The sequence below is a fragment of the Syngnathus leptorhynchus genome, chromosome 4 (genome assembly GCF_054491065.1).
Source record: "Syngnathus leptorhynchus isolate UIUO chromosome 4, UIUO_Slep, whole genome shotgun sequence".
Taxonomy (NCBI): Eukaryota; Metazoa; Chordata; class Actinopteri; order Syngnathiformes; family Syngnathidae; genus Syngnathus; species Syngnathus leptorhynchus.
This window is the reverse complement of record NC_141198.1, coordinates 11,839,117-11,867,067: the sequence shown is the minus strand read 5'-3', so window position 1 is coordinate 11,867,067 and position 27,951 is coordinate 11,839,117. Positions and strand designations below refer to the sequence as shown.

General features: G+C 41.5%; 2 protein-coding genes across 3 annotated transcripts in view; one reads left to right on the top strand and one right to left on the bottom strand.

The window, feature by feature from the left end:
* Positions 1–2,348: 2,348 nt before the first annotated feature.
* On the bottom strand, positions 2,349–9,936 carry LOC147058150 (solute carrier family 28 member 3-like). Of its 2 annotated transcripts, XM_085910277.1 has the most exons (18): positions 9,877–9,936; positions 9,038–9,114; positions 8,684–8,775; positions 8,380–8,569; positions 7,959–8,103; positions 7,630–7,743; positions 6,674–6,751; positions 6,509–6,589; positions 6,359–6,439; positions 6,166–6,291; positions 5,866–5,993; positions 5,620–5,788; positions 5,345–5,542; positions 5,138–5,219; positions 4,969–5,067; positions 4,313–4,427; positions 4,000–4,125; positions 2,349–2,500 (listed from the first exon to the last, which is right to left on the bottom strand). In XM_085910277.1, exons 1-17 carry the CDS (start codon positions 9,934–9,936, stop codon positions 4,008–4,010), a joined length of 1,953 nt encoding a protein of 650 aa, XP_085766403.1. In that variant the 3' UTR covers positions 2,349–2,500; positions 4,000–4,007. The 2 variants fall into 2 exon arrangements, with proteins under 2 accessions (XP_085766403.1, XP_085766402.1); XM_085910276.1 differs by lacking the exon at positions 2,349–2,500 and having other exon boundaries at positions 3,425–4,125.
* A 2,534-nt stretch (positions 9,937–12,470) lies between these two features.
* Positions 12,471–27,951, top strand: part of ntrk2a (neurotrophic tyrosine kinase, receptor, type 2a) — a 56,627-nt gene continuing 41,146 nt past the window's right edge. Inside the window, exons 1-12 of the mRNA XM_085909569.1 lie at positions 12,471–13,055; positions 15,688–15,762; positions 16,548–16,619; positions 16,882–16,950; positions 17,029–17,177; positions 19,976–20,109; positions 20,565–20,697; positions 20,828–20,899; positions 21,223–21,471; positions 21,566–21,592; positions 22,605–22,642; positions 22,714–22,813. Of these exons, the coding sequence (XP_085765695.1) occupies positions 12,796–13,055; positions 15,688–15,762; positions 16,548–16,619; positions 16,882–16,950; positions 17,029–17,177; positions 19,976–20,109; positions 20,565–20,697; positions 20,828–20,899; positions 21,223–21,471; positions 21,566–21,592; positions 22,605–22,642; positions 22,714–22,813 (1,378 nt within the window). The 5' untranslated portion in view covers positions 12,471–12,795. The remainder of the gene's footprint in view (positions 13,056–15,687; positions 15,763–16,547; positions 16,620–16,881; positions 16,951–17,028; positions 17,178–19,975; positions 20,110–20,564; positions 20,698–20,827; positions 20,900–21,222; positions 21,472–21,565; positions 21,593–22,604; positions 22,643–22,713; positions 22,814–27,951) is intronic.

The following is a 27,951-nucleotide window of genomic DNA, read 5'->3' as shown; positions in this document are numbered from 1 at the left end:
GGGAGAAAAAAAAAAGGCAATTATAAACTTGACCCGGGAAAAAAAAGGGCTGATAACCACTTAAAAACATCTGCAATGGACTAAGGACAGACCCAAATAAGAAAAAAAAGAAAATGAAAAGCATCTACACTACTCATAAGTCCAAAACACACAAAGACAACAACTAACCTGTGTGGGCATATTATGCGAACACCTGGGTAAGTGGCCTTGTGGGTCTCGAGGCTGCAGCACAGGACATTTTATGACCATGGAACCTTGTGAAACTCAAGATTAGACCAAACTAATATAGAATATCATAAAAGAAATATAAGTGCATCAACAGACGATTGAAAAAAGTGAACCCCTCGACCCGCCTATTTGTGGTTTGCTATTTTCAGTTTCCATTTTTTTTTCTGTGGATTTATTTGAGGGGACCTTGCTTATTTGCATTTATTTCTCACCGATTGAAATCTTATTTGTTTTTATTCCCCCAGATTTTTCTTTTATTGCAGTTAAAAGGAAACAATCATTTATTTTCAACATCGGTGTCCTCCTTGGTCATTCTCTTGACAATAAAGTTCATCTTTAGTTCCTTTGGAGTTTGTGCTGGGCTCTTTTGTTCCAATTCATTTTCCTCATCTCTTCGATGTGTCATTTGTCTTCCACCTGCAGGCACGTCCATCCAGCTGCTTGAAGATGGTCTTATAGCACCATCTTTCAACATGCTTGTCTGTAATTTTTTTTCCTCATCTCCTGAGACAAATCTTGATATACGCTGACTGACAGTTTGAAGTTTGAAGACCCCAGTGAAGCTAATTATGGCACACACCTTGGTTGCACATGTGAACTACCATTATATTTGTCCAGGCTTCTTTCATTTTTTTTTTTTTTTTTTTCATACGATTTTTATATGAATTCACAGTCACATTGACAAAAGCCACGGTGGCTGTCTGTTATTGTTGTGGAGTCTTGATATTGAGGTTCTATTAGAATGCAACATCACACTCTCCCTGGTTGTTGGGATATAACACTAAAGCTTTGCATTCTCATGCTTCAGATGTAAGAGTCTGAACAACTCTAATAATAGATTAAAACAAATAAATATTAGATTTCATTTCATTATGTTATTCCAGGGGGGGGGCACAAAAGCAACATTTGACGCTAAAAGTAATAACCCATCAGCAGGTATCTGTTTTTCCATCACGATTGTCTTTGCGACGAGCAAACAGGCTATCAGGGTGTCATTCGCTACCTAATTTGAGACAATTCAAAGCAGGAAGGAGCCTGGTAGGGCAAGCAAAAATAAGTCAAAGCAAGACGTTAAAATGAAAAAAAAAACAATATCATGTGGAACAGCAGTACTAGTAGAGTGTAATTGCGCATACACTACAGTAGGTGGCGGTGACAATCGCGGTTAAATTTTTAATTTCAGACAAATTGATGCACTTTGAATATTTTCTGTTACGGACGCAAAAAAAGAATGTTAAAGTATTCATTATAAGTTCGTCTACATTTCTGTCTTTTGTTTTCTATACTGAGGATGCAAGTTTAAGCAGTGGCGTACAATTTCTTGGCAGACAAATGATACTGTTTATTGTCGTGAGAGAGAATAGGGGGGAGTACAAAATGTTTTCTTGTTCGTAGGGACGGCGGAACAGAAAATAATCGAGAAGCACTTCCCTAATGCTTCTCATTACTTCTTAGACGCGGTAAATATATATCAATTACAACGGTCTAGAATCATGTACGCCTCCATCGCAGAATACGACGACGACTTGAGGATGCTTCTCCAGCGAGGCTCTTAGTGGTTATGGCTGAAACAAAGCTAGCTAATGCAAGTTGTCTATGGCCAAGGTCCTAATGCACCTTCAAGGGCCCTCCACCTGCGCTCTGCTGCATAGGTCGCCATGGAGATTTGTCTTTTTTAGCAACTGGAGACGCTTTGGCAAGAAATCGGTCACAGCCATCATCAATCCATTTAGAAACTAGAAAGGGATAGTGTGGACTAGTCTTGGGTACCATAAGAAATCCATAAAAAAAAAAAAAAAAAGATAAAAGTCCAGTTAGTTGGTCAACAATGTATTATTTACAACAAATACTTTATCTCTGTCTTTCTATGCCAGTGACATATAGTGTCAGGCTGGACAATTAAGATACATTACTCAGGAAGGGCATTCAAATTTATTTAGGTAAAATTATGCTTTTCATTCTCATATGCGGATCTCATCTTACAAGTTTATTGTTATGGAATTGAGAGTTCTTTCCTTGTGAAATTACCGCTTTATTCTTGTGAAATTTTGTTCTTCCTATAATGTTACTTTATACTGATAATATTCCGACTGTTTTCCTTGTTTTAAGCGTTTCAGATAATGGCTGGATGGATTACAATTTTGTGAAATTAAGATGACTTATTATGATTTTAATAACACACAACCACTTGACTTTGGCAAAATGACATGTTGCTTTCCCTCCTGAATGTCATTTCCAAAAGAGGGTGAATTATTGTGAGTGCAGCTGCAGTCTAAAAAAGAAAAGGAAAAAGAAAGAAAACCGTCACTTTGCTGTACAGTCGGTTCACGTAGAGTAGAACATGAAGAGGTTGAAGTAGCAAAAGGGAAATAAAAATCATACAATTTTGGGCAAACTTGCCCCTCTCAAATGTCTGCAAGTGTGTGCGTGAGTGCAAAGGATGTTTACCACGGTGTTCTTAGGATGCACTTGGTAGCTTTGAAAAAGCCAAATGGGGGTTAAGTGGCTGGTTTCAATATAAATGGGAATCATGCTCTGCTGCTCTGATCCCAGCGTGGATACAATGGCTGACCACCTGCCTTGCCTCCACAGAATTTGAATTGTGTGTGCGCGCGTGTGTGTGTGTTTATGTGCGGGCGGGCGTGCGTGCCCGCGCTCTCAGCAGGGGATAAAACACACAGGAAGAGGGGCACATGGCGCTAAACGCACGCGTGTTCCGAGAAAGGAAAATGTGTACGTGTGTGGGGAAGAGAGGCCACATTGTTTCTGGGAATTACAATTAACCAGGCGTAGAAGAGTTGCATTTGCTGGTGTTTATGTATAAATGTCTGTAATGTCTCCTCCAGCACCATACTGCTCGCTCTCCCATAATCAGACACGGTGGTGAGAGGTCAGCACCAGCGAGGCCTTCCCTGCTGGGCCAGACACTGGTTGAAGCACGGATCTTTTTCAACCTAAATGTTGATATTTGTTCAGTGTGATTGCATTGATTTATTATAGTATGGGGCAGTCCGTTTTTAAATATCCATCGGAACTATGACAAGTCATCTCTGATTAACCCCTTGGTTAATTCTGGTGGATCTACAGAAATGTTCATTGATGTAGACTGTCCCTGAAATTTGTCATTGACCCATTTTACCACTCAATGAATGTTCCCATCCATCCATCTATCCAAACATCCATCTCTCTTCCACAATATCTATTCAGCATTTCCATGTCCGATCGCCTAGTGGATCCAGAATCTATTGAAGTTGGTGTTGCCTTCAGGGACAGTCTGAAATCTCAGATTTACTCAATCTGTCTACCTTTCCATCCATATTTCTATTTGTCCAATGACGTATTCTTCTGTTTGTATAATTGCATAGGTGACCGAATTACCCGCGCATGGCCCGAGATGGTCATCCACCTCTTATTTGATGTAACACTTGCGGGAGAAGTGTCAATCAATATGTGTGTGCGTGTGAGCACTGCATGGTGACACAGTATCGTCTTTTCGTCTGGCTCTTGTCTCAATCCCTCCGTGGCTTAATGGAGAGAGATGAGCCCTGACAGGGCCTTGGGTCATTGTGGTACTCTTTAAAAGGACATGAGCGACACCCAGTGGTCGTGTACTACATTACAGCTACACGATCCTAGTGAAACCTGCAACCCCCAATGGCAGTGCTTTGTGTGAGTGAATGCAGATACGTATAAATAAGTATCAAATCAAAAGCAAGTGTAAATGAACACGATATCGGTTTCAAGATTGATCAAAGTAAACATGGTCAATACGTGGTGCGTCAAAGCAGCCAGCTACAGTTGAAGTGTGACGAGGAGGGCGTGAGGGCGCAGCACGCTTGCAAACTGCTCTCGGTGAACTCTTTCAAGGTGAAGTTCCACGGCTCGTGCACCATCACGCTGGCAATCAAACAGACACACACATCATATAGAATTTGTTTTCTGGAGGTATCGACATCTCCGTGTGTGAGTGTCTGGGTGTGAGCTAAGACTGACAGCAGCTGCTGCATGAGTGTGTTTATCTATTTATTGTATACTGCTCTCGGCTGTGTTTTTTTGTAAAGAGTACTACAGACTTGTTTCATACCTGTTGTAAAGTTGTGTGCAGCAGGTGAGCAGCTCTGTGGCTACAGTCACGTTGGTGCTGTTCAATGAGATGCTGAGGTAGTTTGGGCACTCTGGTTTGGGGATGTATAGTGTGCCTATACACACACACACACACACACACACACACACACACACACACACACACACACACACACACACACACACACACACACACACACACACACACACACACACACACACACACACATATTTTTAATTTGAAATGTTTTCTCATCTTCATCCTTTTCATTACTCTGTTTGATTTCATTATAATGCGGTGCACTCACGGCAATCGTGGGTTATTATGTTCCCAAAAGCTGACACAATAACTCATCATAAGTAGTAATAATAACTAATGAATTCAAAGAATAGACACTAAGTGAAGGGACAAATGGAGCCCAGATTTATTCACATCTTCCGTCTAGTCATATTAATATGACATATGCGTGTGAATATTCATGCAAATGTGTTCCCAATAGGATGATTCAAATTCGACTGTAGGAAGTGATGGCGCATACCCGACGGGACATTTTTTGTTCCCCTACTTACCGAGAAGGCAACATCGTGGTGTGTGGAATCATAAATGATTGAAATTGTCAATAAAGGGTGAACTATCAATGAATCGTGGGCAGTCACCTGCGACACAGGCCGTCATGAAACAGGAAACGCAGCCTGCAATCAGGGATCGGACTCCACAAGAAGAAATGTCGCTCTGTCTCTCCGGAGCCATTGATACTGCAATAATAATAATAATATAGTCATTGTTTTGGGGATGAGATGAGTGATTTGTGATTGCGCCACTCACTCAGTGCTGCAATCGACATGCCGAGCGAGGCAAAGTTGGAAAAGCCGCACAGGGCGTACGTGGCGATTGTTTCGGAGTGGACCTGTGAAAGGGAAATCCATCCAGTTTTGTTATATACTCAATACATTTGGCTTATGTTGGTTTTAGTATTTAGTCATCAGTTAGGTAGGCTTAGAGAGCAAAAAAAAAAAAAAAAGCCAACCTTACAGAAATGTATTGTTTTACGTCGTCGACGTACTCCGGTCCGCCAGCCTTGCGCCTCTTCATCAACAGCGACAGCTTCTGGTAAGCCACGATTTCGTTGAGGAAGGTCTTAAGTCCCACCAGCTCAGCGACTAGAAAGCTATCCTCCCACGAAACTCCCATAATGAACGCCAGGGGCATAAGGATGTATGAAAACATCAGCTGGGAAAAGGCATCATTTGACTTGATTTGACTTTGTACAGAAAGTTGTTTGAACTCGTTTTGTGCGCGGACTTTACCGAGAAGCTGAGCTGCGGATAGTCAAACATGGCCCCCAGCCAGGAGACAACGCCGTCTAAGAAAGCCAACAGCGCTGTGAAGGACAAGAGGTTGACCACCACGTTGGCCACCAGGTTCACTGCAAAGATGGCCCCTTGTGATGCAGCTTCCAGGATGTTGGTGCTTTCCCTGAAGGAAACAGTCAACATTTCAAATCGGCCCTTGGTTTGCACGGTCCTTATTCCCCTTGAATATATTTTCTTCACCCTTTGACTTTGGCGTCAGGGCTAGATATTGTGCGGGGCGTCTCTGTTTCTGGCCAGAAAAGTTTCGAGACGGTCAGCGAGGCGGGAGCAGACATCACCGACGCAGTCATCAAGTGCGTCGCTTCCACCTTGCAGAAACAAGGAAATACTAAATAAATCATCTTTATCCACGGCTCATTGATTCCAGAATGAGCCATCTAGAGAGTGTTTACTACTGTAGAGTTCAAGTCCGCTTCATGAGACCTACGGCAGGTTGTTAGTGCCCCCACCCCCATGTGTGCATTCCATCCTGTTCCTCACCCCGAAGGAGACGAAGACAGCCAAGAGGGTTCCGGCAATGCTGGCAAAGCCTCCCGTCATCACGGCGTGGATCTCGGACAGGGTGAGCCCACTGATGTAGGGTCGGATCAAAAGGGGGGTTTCTATCTGAAACATTCATTTGACGTGATGAGGTTTTGATTGCGGTGTATTTTTTGTTGTCATGGTGACACACCTGCCCCAAGAAGATATTCGCCGCCGCTGCCATCGATTCGACCAAAGACGTTCCCATGGCAACCTGCATTATGAAGCCCATCTGTTGACAGGAAGCATGGAATCTCGAGTGTTGTCGCATCCTGTGCTTTGCGATTCGCTGCTTTCTCACCTTGTAAATCAGCCACTGCATGAAGCCCAGGTGGTAGAGAATAGAGATGAAGGAACTCATGAAAATCAAGATGGGCATCACCTGTGCCAAAAGCATTGAAAAAGAAACAGCAACAACATTAATACTTTCAGCACATTCTCTGACTAAATGTCACAATGCATCTACCTTGAAGATGAAGAAGTGATCCTCGTAATCGTCCCCAAAGACAAAACGAGAGCCAACATCCGTGTAGGCTATGAAGACCTGCAAAGAGGACATTTTGTCACACATTCATCAGGGCGGCAAAACCACACGGACCTGAACATTTATTTTGTCTTCTATATTTCACAGTTTGAGGCACACAAGTGTCCTCTATTTACCTTGAATAATATTTTATTATAATTATTATGGATGATGAGTGGTTCCGGAAATGGATGGATGGATGGATGGATAGTCATCTTTGTGAAGACGCCAATTATGTCTCATGATAATTGACTGGATGGATTCAGAAGTTCGGGTAAATATCAGTAAGCGACAATGTATATCAAAGCGACTCGGAAATCACAAATTCGCATCACTGGCAAACTCCCAGGTAGGCAGGCTACTTATGTGGTCCTTGAATGCCAACTGTTTGTCATTTTTGTTGCAATTCATTTTGCAGTAGCTGTGGTCTCCCCTTAAAGTGATCAATTAAAATATATCCATTCACATTTGATCTACTATTAATTTATTTTATGAAATACTTTGTAAACAAAATGAACAATATGAAGTAAAAAAAAAGATTACAACTTTTTGACGTTCATTTAATTTGTAATCTATTCATCATAATTGGTGAATTAAATATAGTTAAAGTAACTGTACATCATGAATTTGAAACGCTGATTATTATTTTATATATTTTTTTATTTTAACCTTCTTTTACTTCCTCTATGAATTACCCGGCCCATCTGTGTATACAAAAAATTTAATCAGGCCGTTAAAAGCACAAATGTTTGCCCATCTTTATTCAAATTTATTTCAATTAATAATTGGTTTAAACAAGTGACAAAAGGTTTTTGTTTGTATTTTATACACAGTATATTTAACTTTATTTGAACTCAATTTGATCAGCTAAATTTCATGGGTGTGTGTACAGTGCATACCTCAATATAGTAGCCGAGCCATTCCAGTGCCTTTAAACCAAAGGATGTCCTCAGAACCAGAAGCCCAAAGATAAACTGCAGCCCGAGTCCACAGAACAACGGTTGCCAAGACCACTAAAACATACACATAATAATAAACTTCAGACCTGGAGTGTACTAACTCCATTTCATTTTGCAGAGGTGATTTTGGAAATTGTGCTTTCCTTCAGATTTGAGTTTGTTCTGAGCATTGGTCGAAGACCATTTTAAAGGAATCCAGCATGAGTGTGTGCGTGTGTGTGTGTGTGTGTGTGTGTGTGTGTGTGTGTGTGTGCATGTGCGTGACATACACAAAAAGGATGCTTGGAGAAGAGCATCATGAGAAAGATGAGGAGCAGCAAACCGAAAAAAGACACCAGTTGTCTTTTTCCTCGTTTGGCTGTGTCCAGTACCAACCAGCACACAAGGCCCACCAGTACACACGCACATATCAGCCTGGATGGAGGAGAGATCCAAAATCAAACAACTGGACCATACACTGTACATGATAAGGGATGGGAAACCATTTTTCGTTTTACATTCTGCTACTCAAGACTGATCCACTGCACTGTATGGCAGAAAGATGACAGGGAAGGCCTATAAAAATAGGTATCACCCTGCACAGCACCATCTGCTGGAGGAGGTGGGGCACCACTACACTCACCACTAGCGTAAAAAACGATTTTAAATATTCTGATCATTTTCATCTGATACATTGTATGTCACTTTCACCATCTGAGTCGAATCCACTGTTTGCTGGCCAGGTCCCGGACAGGAAGCAGCCCTTCCCATATCCGATCACCGTAGCGTGCCATCGTCCAATCCCAGACGAGGAAGAAGAGAACCAGTGAGGAGATAACCAGTAACCCAATGGCCCGATGGAAATTCAGCACGCAGGCCGCGATCACCACGGCAGCCCAGCCTGGAACACACGGCCGATTAATACCAGCCATTTAATACCTTAAATGATTTAATTCTAAAAGAGAGTCACCATCTTTTCAGGATCTTGAATTATATTTCAACAGAAGCTACTCACCTGCCACGACAAGCAGCTTCCGAAGCAGAACTAATGTGTCTCGGTGTTGGACGCATAAGTGTTTCAGTGCAGCTACTTTCTGCTTCAGCAAGCTGCAGCAAAAAATATAGAACAATATAGAATAGAAAATAAGGTAGGAAAGGAATTCAAGGTAGCAATATAAGGTAAACCTCTAAAAGATCAAATGAAAAATGTTTTATACCTTTACTGAGGAGAGTCAAAATCTATACCTTGAAATCAGTCTATTGCTCGCTTCATTCATAAAGGTTGAATTTGTGATGTTGCTCTTGTATGTTATTATCATGGTGTTCCTAATAAAGTGGCGTGAGTGTGTTACGTGTTAAAAAGACCCACAAAGTGTAATTGTGTCGGTTCAACTTTTTTTCATCATCTTCATCCATGGTGGAGTCCATTTCGACGTATACTCCTTCCTGCCGCACACGCACAAATGCGCGCGTGCACACGCACGCACGCACGCACGCACGCGCACGCGCGCGCGCGCGCACGCACACACACACACACACACACACACACACACACACACACACACACACACAGCCTGAGGATAATGAAGTTTTCTAAACCTGTTAAAACCCTATAATGAATTGTTTACACAAGGTTCCGGGTGGTACAATGAGTGAAAGTTTAACTGTCACCAAGCAGGCTGCATAACAAGTTTGTACATTTGGGAGTAAAAGACAAAAGTCGCATTATGTGGATCAGGTTTGGTTTTTTTAGGGCTGAGCTATTCAGGGGGGAAAGTTGTTTTCTGGAAATGTTCAATACATTTATGATTTTGGAGGAAAAAAGGAGACAAAAGTCATATAGCGTCAAGAAAAAAAGCTACAAAAAAATAATTGACAACAAAAAAACATTCTATATTTCTACTCGTTTGAAGGCCGTTATATATTTGTTAGCGCTTTGTTACAGCTACAGCTGCTATATAAATAAAGTTGGTGCATATTTTCCCATAATGTATATATGCTAACATTACATATTAGTCGTAAAGTTGCATCTTATTTTGTCATATTTTCCCATAAGATAAATATGCTCACATTACATATTAGTTTTTGAGGAACATAAGGAATAAAAGTTAAAAAAAAAAGGGTGAAAAAGAGTTATCTACAGTCCAGACAAAAACTGTTGATTTTTGACACTCCATTTTTGTGTGTAAAGTGTAACTTTGTTCCTACCTGGGCCCCAAAGGCTCTGATGTGTTTTCCGCTTTTGTGCCTGCCAATCATCTCCATCATATCGGTGCCCTACTTTGAACACACTAGCAGCGCAAGAGTATCGACACACACCCTTCTCCATCCATACACATGCTGCTCCACCCTTTGCCGACTGAATCGCTTCGGGTCATGATCATTCCAACTCCTGAGGCAGCAACCACAAGAGGGCAGCATCACATCATTTCTCTCTAATGTCAAACTGAGCAAATGAGGTCACAAGATCTTCTTGTTCAAGGCATACTATAATTGATGAGACAATCTTATAAAATTTTGTGGTCAAGAAATATGTCTTTCAATTCGCCTTGAAATATTTATGAATACTTGTCATTTCAATACTCATCAAAAATAAGAAAGAAAATAAAAGTACTGCAAATAGGTTAAAATATTAAAATTATGACATATCGAAAAAATAATGAAAATTATGAAACTGTAAATAATCTTAAAATCCCTTATAATCGATGGATATTTTCATCTTGTCAAAACAGTCAAATACTTTACAACTGATAAACTGATAAATGACAAATTGTGAATAGAAATGTTCCGTAATTCCATGCATCAAAAATTCTTTGACAATCCTTTTTTTTAAAGGCAGTCATTGCACTAATCCAAATGCAATTAGTGCTAAATGGAGCACAGAGACGTGATGAATGACTTGTTTGCAGGAATTATGACACATTACTGTACACACACACACGTGTGTGCGAGACTGCTGCCAGTGGCACCGAGGCCTTATGAGTGGCATGAATGATGGACGGCCATACTTCAGATGCTTGGAGCAGCCGTCACTTCTCAACAGGAAGGACACGATTAGTTGCAATATTCGCTTGTTGTAACAACCTTTTAATTAGAGCCACGGACAACCGTGTTGTATTGTGTGTGCGTGTGTGCGTGTGTGTGCGTGCGTGTGTGCGTGCGTGCGGCTCCATAATTACACTGCTCTATTCAGCAGCAGTGTCCGTGCGTCACTACAAACGTCATGTTAAAGTCACAGCCGCGGAAAAGGAGGAAGAGGAGGAAGAGCGTGGATATATGGTGTCATTAATTGTCAAGGTGAAACATGGAGCACAGCTCCAGCAACATGTTGACATTTCTTCTATGTATGAATCATCATTTGTCTATCTTGTCTGATGATACAAAGTGTAAAGTTTGCAAGCTCTTTAGTATAAGTTCAGTTTGTGCACACCATGTTTTTTGGTGGCACACTTGCAGTGGGTTTGATTCCGGCTCCAGTTTTCATGTGTGGAGTTTGCGTGTTGCCCACGTGGAATTTCTCCAGGTAGTTAGGTTTCATTCAATGTTCCAAAGACACGCACGGTAGGCCGATTGAACACTCGAAATTGTCCATAGGTGTGATCGATGCTCTGCCATTGGCTGGCAACCAATTGAGGGTGTTCCCCACCTACTGCTGGGATAGGCATTTTAAATGTATTCTCATTGAAATATATATTCTCTTATATTTGATATATTTTGAGGATATACTAATGGGTCTTATTTTGTTTGGAACAAAACTGCATCTTTGTGGCTGCCAAATGTGACCCCCCCCTTCCCCCTTTCCTCACTCTCCTCCTCCATCTCACTCTTTCTGACAAGGACATTCCTTCTTCACTACTCAAGGCGAGTCCAGTCCAGACTAATGTTAACCCTTTATGTCCCACTCTGGCCTGAATACTGGACCAACGCAAGTAAGCTATGGATAGGTATGTAGATATAGCGGCATCAATGCATTAACGCAGGGTCATTGGGTCCCTTGTGGGGGTCACGATTCTGCATATTTTCATTGTATCGGGATTGTTATCACACTTCTGAACCGGAATTGGACATTCCTGCACCATGGAATTCACGTCTCAAGAAAACGCCATAGGAATCCTTATAGAATTCAATGCCGTCTTCGGTGGCTGCGCATTGTGCATGGTTGGGTGTGTCAGAAGAATTGCCACACCTTGAAAGTCAGCAATAAATCGACTCAAATGCAGACAAGAGGATATGCACCATAAATCTTTATCTTTTGCAAGAAATAACTTATCTTAATGGTAGCTTACTGAGTCCCTTCTTTGTGTGTGTATGGGTGGGTGGGTGGAGGAGGAGGGGGGGGTCTGCGTGTCTGTCCATGTTATACTGCCTCCAGGTAACCAAGGAAAGCATAGTAAAGGAAGCACCATAATGTGTCTTTGATCAAGCAAAAACAATTTGACTGAACATTTATTTATTTATTTATTTATGAATTTATTCATTTGCAGTCCTGGAATTGAGTCATGCCATTTAACATTTTGCGACAAAATGCATTTTGTTGTGACCATAGGAAGAAGCTCGTGTTTTGATGCTAGTAAATATTGGATTTGGAGAGGCAGTGGGTAGGGGGGGGGCATTCTGTTTGTTACAATTGACTCTACTGCTTACATTTTATTGTGTAAAAGAAGATTTCGAGGGGAAATCTATTTTGGAGCCTTTCACCTGCAGACTGGACAACCATAACGAAGTGCCGGTTGACTCCGACGTGAGCTGGATCCATCCATCCAATCAGGGGAGGTGAGGGGGGGGGGGGAAGAGAGCTCGAGCTTGAGTTGAGAGAAGAGCGAGAGTCTTCTTGGCACAATGCACTGAGTGTGACAGTGTGATTTCAGCTGCACTGAAGGAAGATTTCACAGGCTGTGTGTGAGGGGATAAAAGGAGCAAACTGGGCATTGTCTTGCTTTTTTTCACACCTTGTCAGATCTGCCCGTGCACCCCGCTCCACACAAGGATTTTTTTTTTTTTTTTTTTTCATCTTTGAGCCACCTTGCAAGCCTTTTCCCTTGATTGGCTGCACTCAACCCCACTGCCAACCTGGGCTCGGGCCGTGGGGGCTGCTCGGCGCGCCTTGGCTGAGATTTGCAACCCGACATGAACGCATACAAAGCCGGCGTTAATGGGGCTTGGTGGTCCCTGACGCCGTGGAGGAGCTATAAGGGCTGGATGTTGTGCTTGTGGGTGGCTGTGGTCGGGCTAGCGGTGGGCTCCGGAGACCCGTGGCTGTCCGCTGAGGCATGTCCGTCCTCCTGCGCCTGCAGCAACACCAGAATCTCCTGCGTGGATCCGGAGAGGGGCATCGCCTCCGTTCCCATCCTTCAGAGCGAGGCGGAGATGGAGAACATCACGGACATGTGAGGGCTTTTTTTTGTGCGCATTTTTACGAATCCTCTCCACGTCTCCTCTGCTTGGCAGCTGACGTCAAACATTAAGCAATCATCTGTATTTATGTATTTTTAGAAGCATCTATACATTGAAAGGCATGTTAAAAGGAACCGACATTCATTTATCGTTTCGAGTGGCTCGCACTTGTGAGGGTCGGGATTCGAATCTCGACTCCTAGTTGTGTGGACAGCAAATTGTCGCCATGCTTGCTTGTGTTTGTTTTTATCATATTTTCCTCACATTCCAAAATCATGATTATTGGATTCATACAAGACTCGAAATTGATCACTGGCTGCGATTGGCTGGTGACCAATCCAGGGTGTCGCCTCACCTTCTCGACCAGTCAGGCAGCCTATAGGTTCGCTCACCGGCGAGCTGCGACCCCACCATGAGGACATATGCGTATGTTATAGAAATTTGATGATTTAATTGACATATTTCTGATTGGTTCATACACAGACGCTGGGCAGTGTGTGCTGTCCAAATATTAGCACAGACACTGGATGACCGTGATTGTCTATTTATGAAGTCCACCAGGAGATGAGGGGGGAAAAAAAATCCATTTGACAATGCCTAAGAGAGAAAGAAAAAGAAGCTATTGTGCCGATCAGGATCAAGCAAATCAGTGATCATTTATCAAAAATGATAAATTAATAGGACAAGCATCATAACAGGTTATGTAAACCGGTGTAAGCGTCTCAAGCAGAGATTGGATGCCGTTATCTGACTTGGCACAAGATAAACAGCCTTGTCCGTGATCACTTTCTGTCAGAGATAAATGCTGGATCTTTATTATCCTTAAGCCTTGGAGGGGTCCTTGGGAGTCTTTTTTTTTTTTTTCATATTATTCATCTTACCTACTTACTTTATTTTTATTTATTGTTTTTCATAGGCTTTATATTTTTTAACTACATTGAGTTGTTATACATTTTTAAAAATGTGTTTGTAAATATTTTCAAGTTAATTTAATATTTTGTGATTTCATTATTTACTGTGATTATTTAAAAATAATGTATGTATGGATGGAAAGCATGACAGCATGCAATTTATTGTCAATCATATAGCCTACATCATCATACTGTCCTTAACTTCAGGCTGTCAATCATATAGCCTACATCACCATACTGTCCTTAACTGCCCCTCGGGAATAGATAACATCTTCTGACTCTGAACATGCCATAACCACAACTTCAGCTATACCATTGCATTTCAATGACATCCGATAATAATGTGTGCTGCACGGTTGCAGAAGACCTGCACGTGTCCCAACGAGGACCGAGTCCGTATTAAATACGGTCATTATATTGTTGCTCATGCACCATATACCGCACAGTCTGTTAATGGCTGTTTCGTTATTTATGATTATTTATTTATTATCCCAGACCATCATAAATTGTCTTTTCACACACCTACCTGCAGGCAAGTGGTCCCAAAGCATTTTGTAATGCATGATAAAATCCAGGTGTCCTCTGGGGTTTGTCATCAATCTACAACAGCCTTTGTCATTATCCAATTATTTTACCCATTTCAACATGCTGACAGCATTAGCCCACCCCCTTTACCCCTGCACTCAGCCTAAAAAAAAATGAACCAAAAGCATCATAACATATGTAATCGTCCTGTAAGACCACAAATATAGTTTTGATCTCCTTCATCTCCTGCAGGTCATTTGACACCCCACTTAAGGAATGCTTAAATTAAATTGCTTAAACTTTTGAACCATAGCAACACAGTTCGCGCACCCCCGTTTTCACCTGCACACAACAACCACAACATCAAACCTTTTTATTGCCAGGATCTCTTGCTTTGGGGGAAATAATTGTATCAGACTGCCATTCCATTTTTAATCTTGCGTGCCACCATTTCAGAATGCTTGCTGTTGATTGTGCTTTTGCTTATTGAAATGCATGACAAAATGCAGGTGTCCCCTGTGTTTTGCTCTTTGTTGTTATCTACAGTGTTTCTGTTTTCGTGCACCCACTTTATTCGGCGTCATCTTCTCCCCCATACACATTCTGAAAAAAGGTCTCTAATAATTTACTGTCTTCGTTTAACTTTTTTTTTTTTAACCCTTGTACTGGATTGTACGGTATCAGATTGTTAGGGTGTTCCTAATGATGTGACTATTGAGAGTGTCATTATAATTAGTTTGCAGGCCTTAATAAGACTTATACCAGCTAACCGTGTTCCGTAAGCTTGTCAAGTTTTATTCCAATGAGTGTCTTCCTAAACGTGGTCGCATACTATTTGGATGTCCTTGTGAGTACATAAAAAGAACAAGGACGTATCTTTTCTTGATGTTCTGACATTGGTCCTTACAGAGTGTTCTCAAATGCCAGCCAGTAAGAGCTTGTTTATGGTTCTAACTTCACCCGAAATGCTCTCAATTGTACTGAAAAAGTCTCCTCTACAAAAGCACTTGCTGACCGACATGCTTTCCTTTGTGCTCCTATGCATGCGTCTGTCCTCCCCACGTTCATTTTTACACTTTGACTGGTAATTATGCTCCCTTTATCAGCGGCGCTTTGTCTGGCTTGGGAATGTACACTTGCCACAATAAACGAGACGGCTGCCTGACACGCTGTTTGTATCGCCCGACAGCTACATCGCCAACCAGAGCAGCTTCTCGTCCATCAACGACAAAGACCTGCACTACTACAAGAACCTCAGGAACCTGTGAGTCTATTGGAATAGCTTGATGGAGGTCACTAAATGTGTTGAAAGTATGATCATGCTTAGGGTTCACTTAAGGTGGTGTGGTGCGTGAGTGGTAACCCATGTGCTTCATCCAGGATGTGGCTTTCCTATTGAAGGTTTGGATGTTCTCTCCAGTGCACATGCCAAAAACATGCATGTTAGGTCAAAGGAAGATAGTTTGTAGGTGTGAATATGACTGTGAGCAGTTGTCTAATGTGCCCTGTGATTGGCTGGAAAGCAGTTTGGTATATCTTGGCTCTTGCCTCAAAGTCACCTGAAACCGCCACCCAAGTGAGGATAAGCATTTATTTATGTGTCCTTATTTACAAAGTATTTTATCAATTGATCAAATCTGTGTTTTTAGCATGCATATCTTTTCTTGCATTGTTTTATTTTTTTTGGATTTAAATTGTAATTTAATATTCAAGGAAATCTTTTTTGATTTTTTTTTAATACAGACGTCACGACCTGCGCTCTAAAGACGGTTTGTTTTGCCATTTCGGAATAAGTGTTTTTATGAGCGCCGATTGGATTATTAATCGACATAAACCTCTTCATTTAGAATAAATTCTTGATCGTAATGGGCTTGATATGGCCAGAATATTCCGAATGGCAGGGAAAACGGGACATTTGAGTTGTGCCACGTCATAGCATGTAGATGCTGATAATGAGGTATGTCAAGAGTTAAAAAAGAAAAAAAAATATATATATATATATTTGTCACTTTTGTGCTGATGTGTTAAACATGATGATGTGTGTGTCAGAACGGTGACCAACAGCAGGCTGACGTACGTCTCCAAGCTGGCCTTTCAGAACAACGTCAAATTACAATATCTGTAAGTATAAAAATAAAAAAAACTCACTATAGACTCCATTCACTCATTGCACATTAATGTACAGCTTAGTCCATTTTAACTATGTTGCTAATCAAAACAGAAGCACCTATCAAGGTACTCCACAGTCTTCATTTTAAATATCTCATCCATCAGGAAAAAATGGTAGTAACAAATGAAACAAAATCATAATCACTACCATTGCATTCACTCAGTTTGAATTTCCTTTGTGACCACTAAAATGATATCAACATTTGATTGGCAGGAATCTGAAAGACAACAACTTGTCATCTTTGTCCTGGACCATATTCCGACATCTCAACATCTCCTACATGTGAGAAAAAATAGTCGTCTCTGTCTACTTTTTGCTGTCCTTGACTGTCTGCATTAAGCATGCAGTGTGTGTGTGTAGGATCCTGACAGGAAACCCACTGCAATGTTCCTGTGAGAACATGTGGATCAAGCTGTGGCTCGGAGAGGAGGCGGACACCCAGGAACTGCGCTGCATCGTAGATGGTGGAGGACGCAGCCCACTGTCCAGACTCAGACTAGCCAATTGTGGTGAGGACACATACACTAGATCTATTTGCGTCCCAGACAAAAAGATGAAAATTTGTGCCCAAGTTGATCTTCAATGAATCAATTACAAATTAGCGCGTCAACACTTTCAAATTTTGGATTCAGAGATGCAAAGTTGAATATTCCCCGAAGGAAAATGTTATTTATGTAATGGAAAATATTTAAGACCTATAAATAAAATACCCACACCGTTTAGATGAACAATGATAAAAGACAAAAAAGGGGGCGCATTATTTACGATACCATGGAGTGTAATGTCAACCTGAGCACCACGCCAGAGCGCCACAGACAACAAGCCCTCCTTGCAAGCTTATCATGCTGCAGTATATAAACATCTGCAATTAATTGACACAATGTTTCTTTGCCTGTTTTATACGACACTATGAATTTTTCATGAATCGCTCTATTTTAAACACTGTTTATAAACAAGGTCCTATTACATCCCAATCTGGTAAGACCCACTGAGGTATATAGTTTGCATTTGGAAAAAAAATATTGTTCCCATGGGAATTCATGGGAATAAAAAATAACACTGGTCGACAGTATATTTTAATCCGAGCTGGTTTAATGTGTCTCTAATGATATTTTGGATGCTTATTTCAAAAATTGTCTTTTCCTTTTATGAGCACATAAAGGTTTTGAGATATTTTCATTTTTTTGGTTTCATGTTTGACCTATAAAAGCTTATTATTATTATTATTATCATCATCCATCCGTCTGCCAAAGCCATATTTAGAATAAAACAATATTTATAGTCATGTATACAGTGAGGACTCACTACACACTGACTATGAAACTGGAGATTTCCGTAGGGAATTACTGAGCCTATTCCTCTTGGGGCGGCTTCCCTCCACTGTGCAGGAAATAAGAATGTTACTAACATTAGGAACACTGTTGTCATTTTTGTTTCTTTTGGGAAAAACAGTTGCCAGAGCGGTCAGAAAAGTCGCTAAATACAATAAAATGTTGCAAAGTTGGAAGGCCCTCAGACACAAATCATGCAAATCCCGCTTGTACGCATGCGCGCACAAAATAAAAGCACAACTTTCAAAATAAAATCAAAGCAATTTTAGGTTTCATTTTGACTCTGTGAGGGCCAGTCAGAAACTGCTGCTACATCATCAGTGAGTTCAAACATTTCCCACACTGCTTTAAAAAAAATATTGACATTTTCGTCCCTGTAAGAGACTTTTAATGGTGCAATGAGCAACGTGGCCAGCGATTGCTCGGAGCAGTCAGGAAGCAGAGAACACAAACATTGCCTGCGGGAAGTTAACGGTGTCGTTTATAATTCCTATTGATCCGCTCCCCCCCCTCCCCCTGTCCATTAGCGGAGTTTATTTTTGGCATAGGGGGAAGCCCACCACTCTTTGGTGGAGTGACACACGAGGAAGTGGACACAGAGTGGTCAGGGTTTACAGAAAAGACTTGAAAAGGTCCAGATGGACAGTTAGCCTCTGCTTTGTCAGGCTGTTTGTCTGTCTGCTCGTGTTCTGCTGTCCGTCTGTCCACTTGTCAGTGACCGAGCGGCGAGCATGCCCTCAGGCCTGCACTGATCTCACACATATGGTTCACTCTGTTTGGTGCTTGTATTTACACTTTGAAACAGACTAGACAACATCATCTCAAAAATTGAAAACAGAAAAGACAAAGTGTTTTTTTTTTTCCTTGTTTAAGTGTGTCTTGCGAATTTGACCTCCACCGGGACTTTCCAGATGTTTACATGCACGCTTGCAGGTGGGCTGTAACTGAGCCAAAACGGAGATGCACACAAAATATTTGCACGCTGCAGCGGCATGTTAATTAGCCCTTTTCCTTCTGATCGTTTCGCAAAGCAGGGATTACAATCACCAAATGTCACGGCTGGTTTCACCTCAAAAAGCCAAGCGTGGAAATAATTTCCCAGCAGAATCCTCCCCGTGTTCTTCAAGCTCCAATCGGGCCTCATGTTTAGGCGTATGGACACTTTAATTGGACAAAGCATGTTTTTTTTTTTTTAGGATGGCTGTTAAGATATGTGCTTCTAACACGGCAGCTAGCACCACAGAAACGATTGTCTTTTACTGTCTGGCTTTGATTGAACGGGTTGCCGTGGTGATAAGTGGGTTGCCGTGGTGACAGCCTGACGGACAAAAGGACTTGATAAGAAATCTGTCCGGTTTAATGCGCACTTGCTGTCAGCGCCTCGCCATCTCCTCTGTTTGACTGGCTTTAGGGCCCGTGAGGACTTTCTGTTCATTTTTATGCGGTCCTAAATAACTAATGCACAAGGCGGACATAACTTTCATTGCCTGATTAGGATCGAGACATTGACAAGCAGCTTGGTAACAGCACTTTTACAATGGAACACTTGATATGGCACCAATTAAAATATTTTAGTGGATAATTATTACTGTCGTACTTCTTGTCCCGTAAATGCATTATTATCATATAGATTGATGACATTTTTAAAGCTTGAAGCGCAGGTTTTGCAGTTGTTACGCCAACATTTGAGTCCATATAGATACAAAGCTTACAGATTCAGAGAGTCTGCTTTTATTTGATGTGTGACTTGATTTTTTTATTGTGCCTTGTTTGGACTTTAGCCCAATTACAGAGAGTGATAAAATGCTTGCTATAGGTCAAAGGTCACCTATCTTCTTTTGTCAGATGAGTCAAATTTGTCATGCATGCACAGTTTTTTTGTTGTTTTGACTCCCCTGGTATGTTTTTGTGTGAAGTGTTATGGTAAGAGAAAATAAAAGTCGTTTCCATCGTTTGCTATATCTCATTTTCCTCAGAGCTTCCCATGGCAACACTGACGGCTTCCAAATTGACCGTCAGGGAGGGTGAGAACATGCAGCTGTCCTGCGCCACCTCTGGAGTGCCCTCGCCAGATCTCATCTGGAACATGTCGCTGGTCACAAACTATGAGGTCGAGGCAAACACAAATTCACACACATACAGTAATTGACGCACTTACATAGCTCACAAGTCATAAAAACGAGCACAACGTCACATCATTGCCTGGAGTCATCATCAGTTTGAGTTTTCGGAAATGAACGGCGCTATTGTGGGAATAATTTGAATGTCTTTTTGGAGGATTAAATCTACACTTTGTAGCACTTCAGCTTGTCTGACAGACTGATATTATTTGCATTTGGGGTGCTGTCTGTGCATAATTGAAGATGGCTTAATATTAAGAGGCAGAAATTATGGCTGATGATTAGGAACATGTTTTCGATTAGAAATAGAAGTCAATGTGAATAGTCAGTAGCAATATATTCAAGGTCAACGCTGTATGCGCAGATGAAAAAAATTCGACACGAAAAAGGCCATTGAGTGCACCAATTCCGACTCAAATACGGTCACGCTTCATTCCGTCCACAGATAGTGACATCGGGTCAGATCTCCGTACTACGGTTGTCCAACGTGTCATCGTTGGACCATAACAGTAAGATCAGCTGCACTGCAGAGAACATCGTCGGAGAGAAAGAATCCTCCATGCTCTTGGACATACAATGTACGTTTGGCTTTTTTTGGTTTGAAAAATTCAATTAGATGAAATCCTTTCATGCAGCTCCAGACTAGACAGACCTTTTTTTAATAGTGTTAACTTTCTCATTCGTGTCCGCTGTTGCTAATCTCCTCAGTTCCTCCGAATATCACCAAGCTGAGCGATGCAATCTCAGACCACCACTGGTGCATCCCCTTTAGTGTTGCAGGTATGATATTTGGACTTTTATAATTTTTTTGAAAATAATGTATTATGAAAATGAAAATGCTATCTAAGCTATCATCATAAAAATATTCTTTTTTTGTTGTTGTCGCTTGCATTTACTCTGAATAGTTCATTAGTTAGATACCAATATTGGGAAAAAAAAAAAACCTCGTACAAGATGTTACAAGAAAAACAACAATAATTCTTTAAAGATGTTTTGGAGAAATGTATGAAATGTGATAGCGAGAGTTTTTCGTAAGCCAACAAGTAAAGTGTGTTCTTGACTGAAAGATTTTTGGAATAAAAACCTGAATCTGTCTTTCCTAGGAAACCCGGCACCGCGCATGGAATGGTTTCTGAACGACAAGGCAGTGACTGAGGACAGATTTATCCGGACCATGATTTATGAAGAAACGGAGCGCGAGTATCACGGCTGTCTGCAGCTGGACAGTCCCACGCACCTCAACAACGGCCTCTACACGCTGGTGGCCAAGAACGACTTCGGAACCGACCGGAAGCGGGTCGAGGCCCATTTCATGCGCAAACCCTGGGACAGTGAGGACCCACACTTGGCAGGTTGGAATTCAAAAGCCTTCCCTTTGGATATTCAATAGCCTATTGATCTCACTTTCAAGTCATTATTTTGAATTTTTTTTGTGTGTGTGTGCAGGAACTGACAAAGATTCATACTACTACGGTAAGTAGAATCAACAAAAGTTTTCTTCATTGAAATGATGACCGAGTAATTGTGCTGAATAGAAGAACAAAAAGTAATCCTGCATTAAGTATTAATAAGAAAGTTTATGGGTCCACGATTACATTACAAGACAATACAACAGTATGATAATGACTTATTTTCTCATGAATTTTCTTTCCATGCTGTCATTTTCTGAAAATACGGCCTACACGTTTATCAGGAAAATGAGAAATAGTGGATCATTTTGAAAATAAAGACAATAAACTTTTAATAGGATAAATAAATAGTGAAATCTTGAGAGAATAAAGTTATATAACTTCACAAGGGAAACGAATAAGGCAAAAAACCCCACATCATTTGATCAATAATGTATTTTTAAATGTTATGTCATTTACAAGTGAACCCTCAAAAAAGAGCATTTAAGGGCAACCGTTCAACTGTTGAGTTGACAATTTTGACATTCGCTCATTGAAAGTATGACTTTATTCTCATAGTAGTGCAATTTACCGGATTATATTTGTAAGTTTTTTTTTCTCTTCTGTGTGGTTCCTTTGTGATTTTTTTTTCCGCAGTGGTGCATTGCATATTTTGACAGTGGACGCTAGTGTGTCTTTCCTCCTCATTTTGGCTCATGTTTATTTTTATGAATTTTTTCTCGTCTTTGCATGCTTCTTGTGTGCCATTGTTGTATTTACGTGGTCAATAAACGTAATTCTGGCATCCAGATAGTCAAATAAACATTCTAGCACTCAAATAAATGACATCATTTGAAAGCTGCATGTTAAGGAAAATAGTGTTGAAATATGTTGAGTTACTTTTTTGCCGTCTAATTTGTTTTTCCTTTCTCTCTCTTGCTGCTTCTTAACATCACCTTCTCTTGGCTGCAGACTTCCCCATAGGTACTGCTACAAATATGTTTTTTCGTGCTACCCTTAGTATGTTTTCTAAAAGAGAAGCAACAAAGTCATACGATCACTTTGCTTGACAGTTTTTTTTTCTTCTTCACCAACAGATGGACCCACTTCAGACCCACCGGAGGACAGAGTCGCCGTAAGTCTTCAATCAATGGTTCATCTGATCTGTCTGCTTGACATATCTGCTAAGTTCCGCCCTACCCGCAGGTGTATGTGGTGGTGGGCATCGCCGCTGTGGCCTTCTTCGGTTTCCTGATCATGTTGGCCATCCTCAAGTTTGGCGGTAACTCCAAGTTTGGCATCAAAGGTAAGACTGCGCATGTTGTCCATTCTGTTTTACGGATTCTACGAGAAGAATGCTTTGATGGGTAGAGTGGATGGCTTCATGAAGACGCAATGTAGCAGCTCTCCTGCAGAGGGACACCAACGTTCTATTTATTGTAAAGCGGGTCAGTTGTTCAATTTGGGACCTTGTCTGGATTATCGTTATTGTTTTGTTATATTGAGTTACGTATTTTACATTTTGGTGAGTACTTTGGGTTCTGTAGTTTTTGTAAGGTGCAGTCTGTTATGGGTAGTTATGGAAATTAATTTTAATTTTGGGGCGGGGGGGGGTTAATTTTTTTTGCATGAGAACAAAAAATTTATGAATTTTGCAACTGGGAACTGAATATTTCTACTTGCATTGTTAAAGAAAATCGACTTTCCAGGCTCAGAGGTTCCATGGTACTAATTGGCACTGTTGTTTATGAGTGTTGCTGGTGCGTAACACAATGTTAATGCAAATCCTAAAAATCAAAGCGTCCATGAATCCATCCAGTCCACATGGTGGTAGCCACTGGGAAGCCCTTTTCTTATTTCCTTCCTCTCAACTTAACTGAACTTTTGCCAGTGGCTCGCAATGATGGTTTGCTTCCTTCTAATGTGTAGAATTGGCTAATATCTTAGCTTGGCTTTCTCATTCTTTGTCAACTAACCATAATGGTTCCACATAACACGCATGTGTCGTGTATTCCACATGAACTTTTAGACCTAAATATACAATAAAGGCTTGAAACACTATGTAACCCCTCAACACTTTTTCAAATAAATACTCTGTGCTTGAGTCTCAGTTATGACAGTTGAACTGCAATATTTGGTCCAGATTGATTCGTAGCCCCCGGGGGGAGAGGTGAGCGATCGTGACAGATGGGCCATAAGCTCTGTCTGCGTTTGTGTACTTTTTAGTGTTCTTCTTTCACCGGCGAAGGGTTACAAATGCGGTCATTCGGAATGAATAGGCCTCTTAAAAACCTTAACGCTGCCTCTGTGATGCCTACTTGTAAGGAGAAAGAGATTAGCGTGAGGATGTTGTGATGTCATAGCCCCCAAGCACAAGAAATTGATTTTCGGTGATTATATACTAATTTAACAAGATACAATACTGTGTAAAGGTTTTGTAACATTTATAGTGTTCTTTCTTTCTCTTTTCTAATACAGTACATAAACAGAGAAAGTGTTACCATTGCTAAAAGCTCACTGTAGAAGTCAGCAGGGAAGTCTGGGAGTAAATCTAATCTGATGAAGGTTCTTTCGAGCCGCAGCGCAGGAGAAAAGGATTGTAATAGAAAAATAGAAAGATATCGTAAGCCTAACTTCTCGGGGAGGATAACTCATTTGGATTGAGCAGCACCTCAACTTACACAATCACAGTATGTGTGATTCTTGGGGAAACCAAACCCGAACAGTTTTGCAACACCTTTCTTGAAATGCGGTCTCTACCTGTTCTTTTGCTACTCATATTATAAAATTAAACTAATTGTAAATCATATGATAAATAAACAGAATTGAAGATGTCCTATCAAGAATTGTATATGCCAAGTCATAGGTTCCCAATCAAGAGTACCCTGTCGCTCATATGTCTTGTCGATTCTCTTGTCATATATAACTTTCTTATTTACGGCAAAAATTGAGCTCCTTTGAATAAGTAGCCTTCTAACAGGCCTTTAAAATGTAAGGGAAGAATAATATTCAGCCCCATTACAGGAGTTTTATTTTCTATTCATCAGTCATTTGTGCTTAATGAGACACTTGAGCTGACACACAGTTGTTGTGATTTTGGCCCGTCTGTGCCACAGGTCATCTCGCGAGTTGTCATGCATCATTTTATTACCGTACTTATGAAATGACTGAAATTATGAATACTCCTGCAATGTAGTCGCACACTCCGAAAGTTCGAGCATTATTACGTAACCTACACAATCTACACACGTACGTCGGCTATAACAGCAGTGAAGTTGGAAATTGGTCAAGTGAGCGTGTCGAGCTGTGCGGCGTGCGTTCTAAACAGATGTGTATGATAAAAATGCCTTGATGTGCGAACCATTCCGCAACTATCGCTGATGTTTACATTATTCATAAGTGCCACATTATTGTGCTCCTCTCTCATCAATAACAAATGGGCAACATTTGGTAGCAAGTTCCTTCTCAAGATATGCTCCGTTCTCGACACACGCGGATGCTTCCTTTATGCCTGTCGATAATGTCGCGCGTGCTTGCGAGTTGTACGAGCGTGCCTGAGTCTGAGCACAAAATTGTGAAGTGGCAGAACCGAGCCGACATATAGAGGAAGCGAGAGCGAATGCTGAAGTCGACGTGAAAAATACTTGGCTGTCCACGCGCCATCAATGATTCATCATTAGCGGAGGTTTTGGCTTTCTCCTTGTTTGGAGATGTTGCACGCCTCCTCTCTTCTCTCTCCCCGACGCACCCGAGCAACCTCAGTCTTAATCAATCGATATGACACCCTCAAGGTCAGCGTAGGCCAGAGGGGCTACTGAGCATGCTCGGCACAGCCGCCTCCTCCCTCTCTTGCTCTCCCAACAGACAAGTCAGCTATGCTTTGTCGATTGCAATGGCCTTGCTGCATAAGTGGATAAAGTTATGCTATCCAGCCATCTATTTTCTTTACGGACCTTGTCCCCCGTGCAAGTCGTGAGGAAGGTGGAGTCTATCTCAATTGACTTTAGACATTGACCATTCACACTCACACCTTTGATAAATTTAGAGGTACCTAACGTTTGTAATTTAGGAACGTGCGTGGAAGGTCAAGAATATGGATACTGTAAAACTCATGAGAGCACGCTGAGGACATCCAAATTCCACACATGTCCCGTGTATATATATATATATGGTGGTTACTTGTCTGTTATGGTTATTTATATGTTTATGTGACCCTTATGATTGGCTGGCGACCAGTCCAGGGTGTAGCCCAAATGTGGCAGAGGATAGGCTGCAGCACACTTGCAAAATGCAGAATACATGCAACTGTATTTGTGTGAGGAGGCACTCGGTCATGTTTATTCATCATGAGACCCGCCTCTACGTAAAATATAATGCAGAGACGTTCAAAGTACTTCTTGCATAAATGTCGGTCCTGTCACGCAACATCCGGGTGGTGTCAACAGAACTTTTTTTCCGGCACACCGGTGACCGTCTCCTCGATAAAGTGCAATGAAAATGAGGCTTTGTCCTTGTTGTGCAAGATGCAGGGTGGCCAAGACACACAAACACACACGCGGCAGCATGCTGCTTCTCAGAATGTGGATAAGCGTTGGCAAAGATGAGTGCCAATATCATTTAGCATGGCTGTTTGTTTTTGTGCTGTAGATTTGTGAGCCAATGGCAAGGAGTGTGTGTGCGTGTGAATGTGCGCGTGCCGGCGAATGGCAGCAGCAAGTACTGAGTGATTGTGGCCAGCACTCTACCAGATAAGAGTTTATTGATCGATCGATTGATTGCATGCCCGTCTCTCGTCTTGGCCACGCCTCCTCGTCATTGCCTAATGCTAAGGTAAGCATCTCTGCTTGTGTGCAAACGCGCGGGTGTGTATGTGGAGGCCAACGATTGACTGACAGCCTAAAGATAAGTGTTGAAAGATGGAGACTTAATGAAGTCCAAGGAACTGATAGAGTCAAACTATGCATTATTTACATCTTATTTTCCTCCGGCATATTCTTGTGAGGGACACATCCTGAAAGGCTTTTGAGAACTGTCACTTCTTCATGGTTTGGTGCCAACTTGATGATGGAGTCCGGTATTTGTTTTGCCTTCCACTGACATCATCAGCTAAATGAGAGGATGCTGGCGGGCAAAGAAAATCCAACTTATTTGCTGATGAAGCAGGCAGGTTGTATTCAGATTGACTACAAAAGCATATCATAGATTTTGGAACACAGGTATGTGTTATAATCAGAATAATAAAGTAAGAACATCATATATTTAATGATGCAGAAACCCGAGTGTTGCCCATGTGAGATTGGGCAAACCCAAAGTAGAAGCCCGTAGACCTCGCGTGGCACGGACTCGGTCACCTTCTGTTACCTCGTTGCATGCAGTTTCCATGGCAACCCGCCGCCATTGCTGAAAAGGAACTCATGATCACAAGCAGAGTGACTCACTGCCTTCAGACGCACGGACATGAAGCGTCACCTGGGGAGGACCCTGGTGCCAACGGACCACGTCAGAGCCCCTGCGTTCATTACAGAGGATTTTCTCAGCAGTGTTTGCCGTTCTCCGTTATCCAGTGAGTCATTGCGGGGAAGAAATTATTCACTCCTTCCATTTATGACTGGCAGCCCAGAATCGGCGTAGACAAAACAATTTCTATTTTCTACTCTGAATGTGGGAAGGGCGGTGCATTAGGAGCCAAATCTGTTCTATATTACTTGGGGATAGTTACAAGCATTGCTCACTCCAAGCCAAACAACAAGCAGATGCTCACCTGTTCTCAACCCCACTTGATCATCTCTTATGATCTCTTACTCTTTTTACAGAGAAATACTTGGACTACAACTTTGACTTTGCTACATAATATAGTACATGCAAATCCTCATGAGGTGCAAGACATACATCATAGATTCTCAATCTGAGATTGTTACTTTATGGTCTGGCTTTGTTCTTAAACAGACAGGGTACCTTAAAATGTCTATTGTAGGAGCTTCAAATAGCATTCATTTAAACTTTTTCAAATTTCACAAGCCTCACTCATCTAGTATTAGTGACAGCATGTGTTTTTGTACGCCTTGTTAACTTGTAAACTGTTTTTTTTTTTTTTCCCCACCTCTGTTTTCACCGAATAGTAATGACAAAGCTAGCGTCAGAGTTGCAGGGAGCAAGTTGTTGTTTTTGGCTCGTCTCACCGTGTCCTTTATCACCGAGTGTCAGCTGCCTGGAGTTGTTTTCTTCCTCGCGTTCTCCTCCTGACAGACGTGTCAGCCATTACTTTACCTCGCCTCCACTTCATTTCCACAGCACATGCTCCTTAATTGCATATTGAGCAGACACTGCAGTGGAATTGTTTTTTTGCATTAAAGCGTCAACCGCATTTTGGGAAGCGCAGACTGGAAGTGTCATTGGTTTGTTCCCATTATCGAAATATGTCATAGCAAAAAAATGCAATCATCG

Coding starts and splice junctions, on each gene's coding strand:
- LOC147058150 (XM_085910277.1), bottom strand. CDS start 9,936: ATGATGGAGATGATTGGCAGGCACAAAAGCGGAAAACACATCAGAGCC. Junction 6,752..7,629: donor GGCTCGGCTACTATATTGAG/GTATGCACTGTA, acceptor TCCTCTTTGCAG/GTCTTCATAGCCTACACGGA. Junction 5,068..5,137: donor CATGTCGATTGCAGCACTGA/GTGAGTGGCGCA, acceptor TTATTATTGCAG/TATCAATGGCTCCGGAGAGA.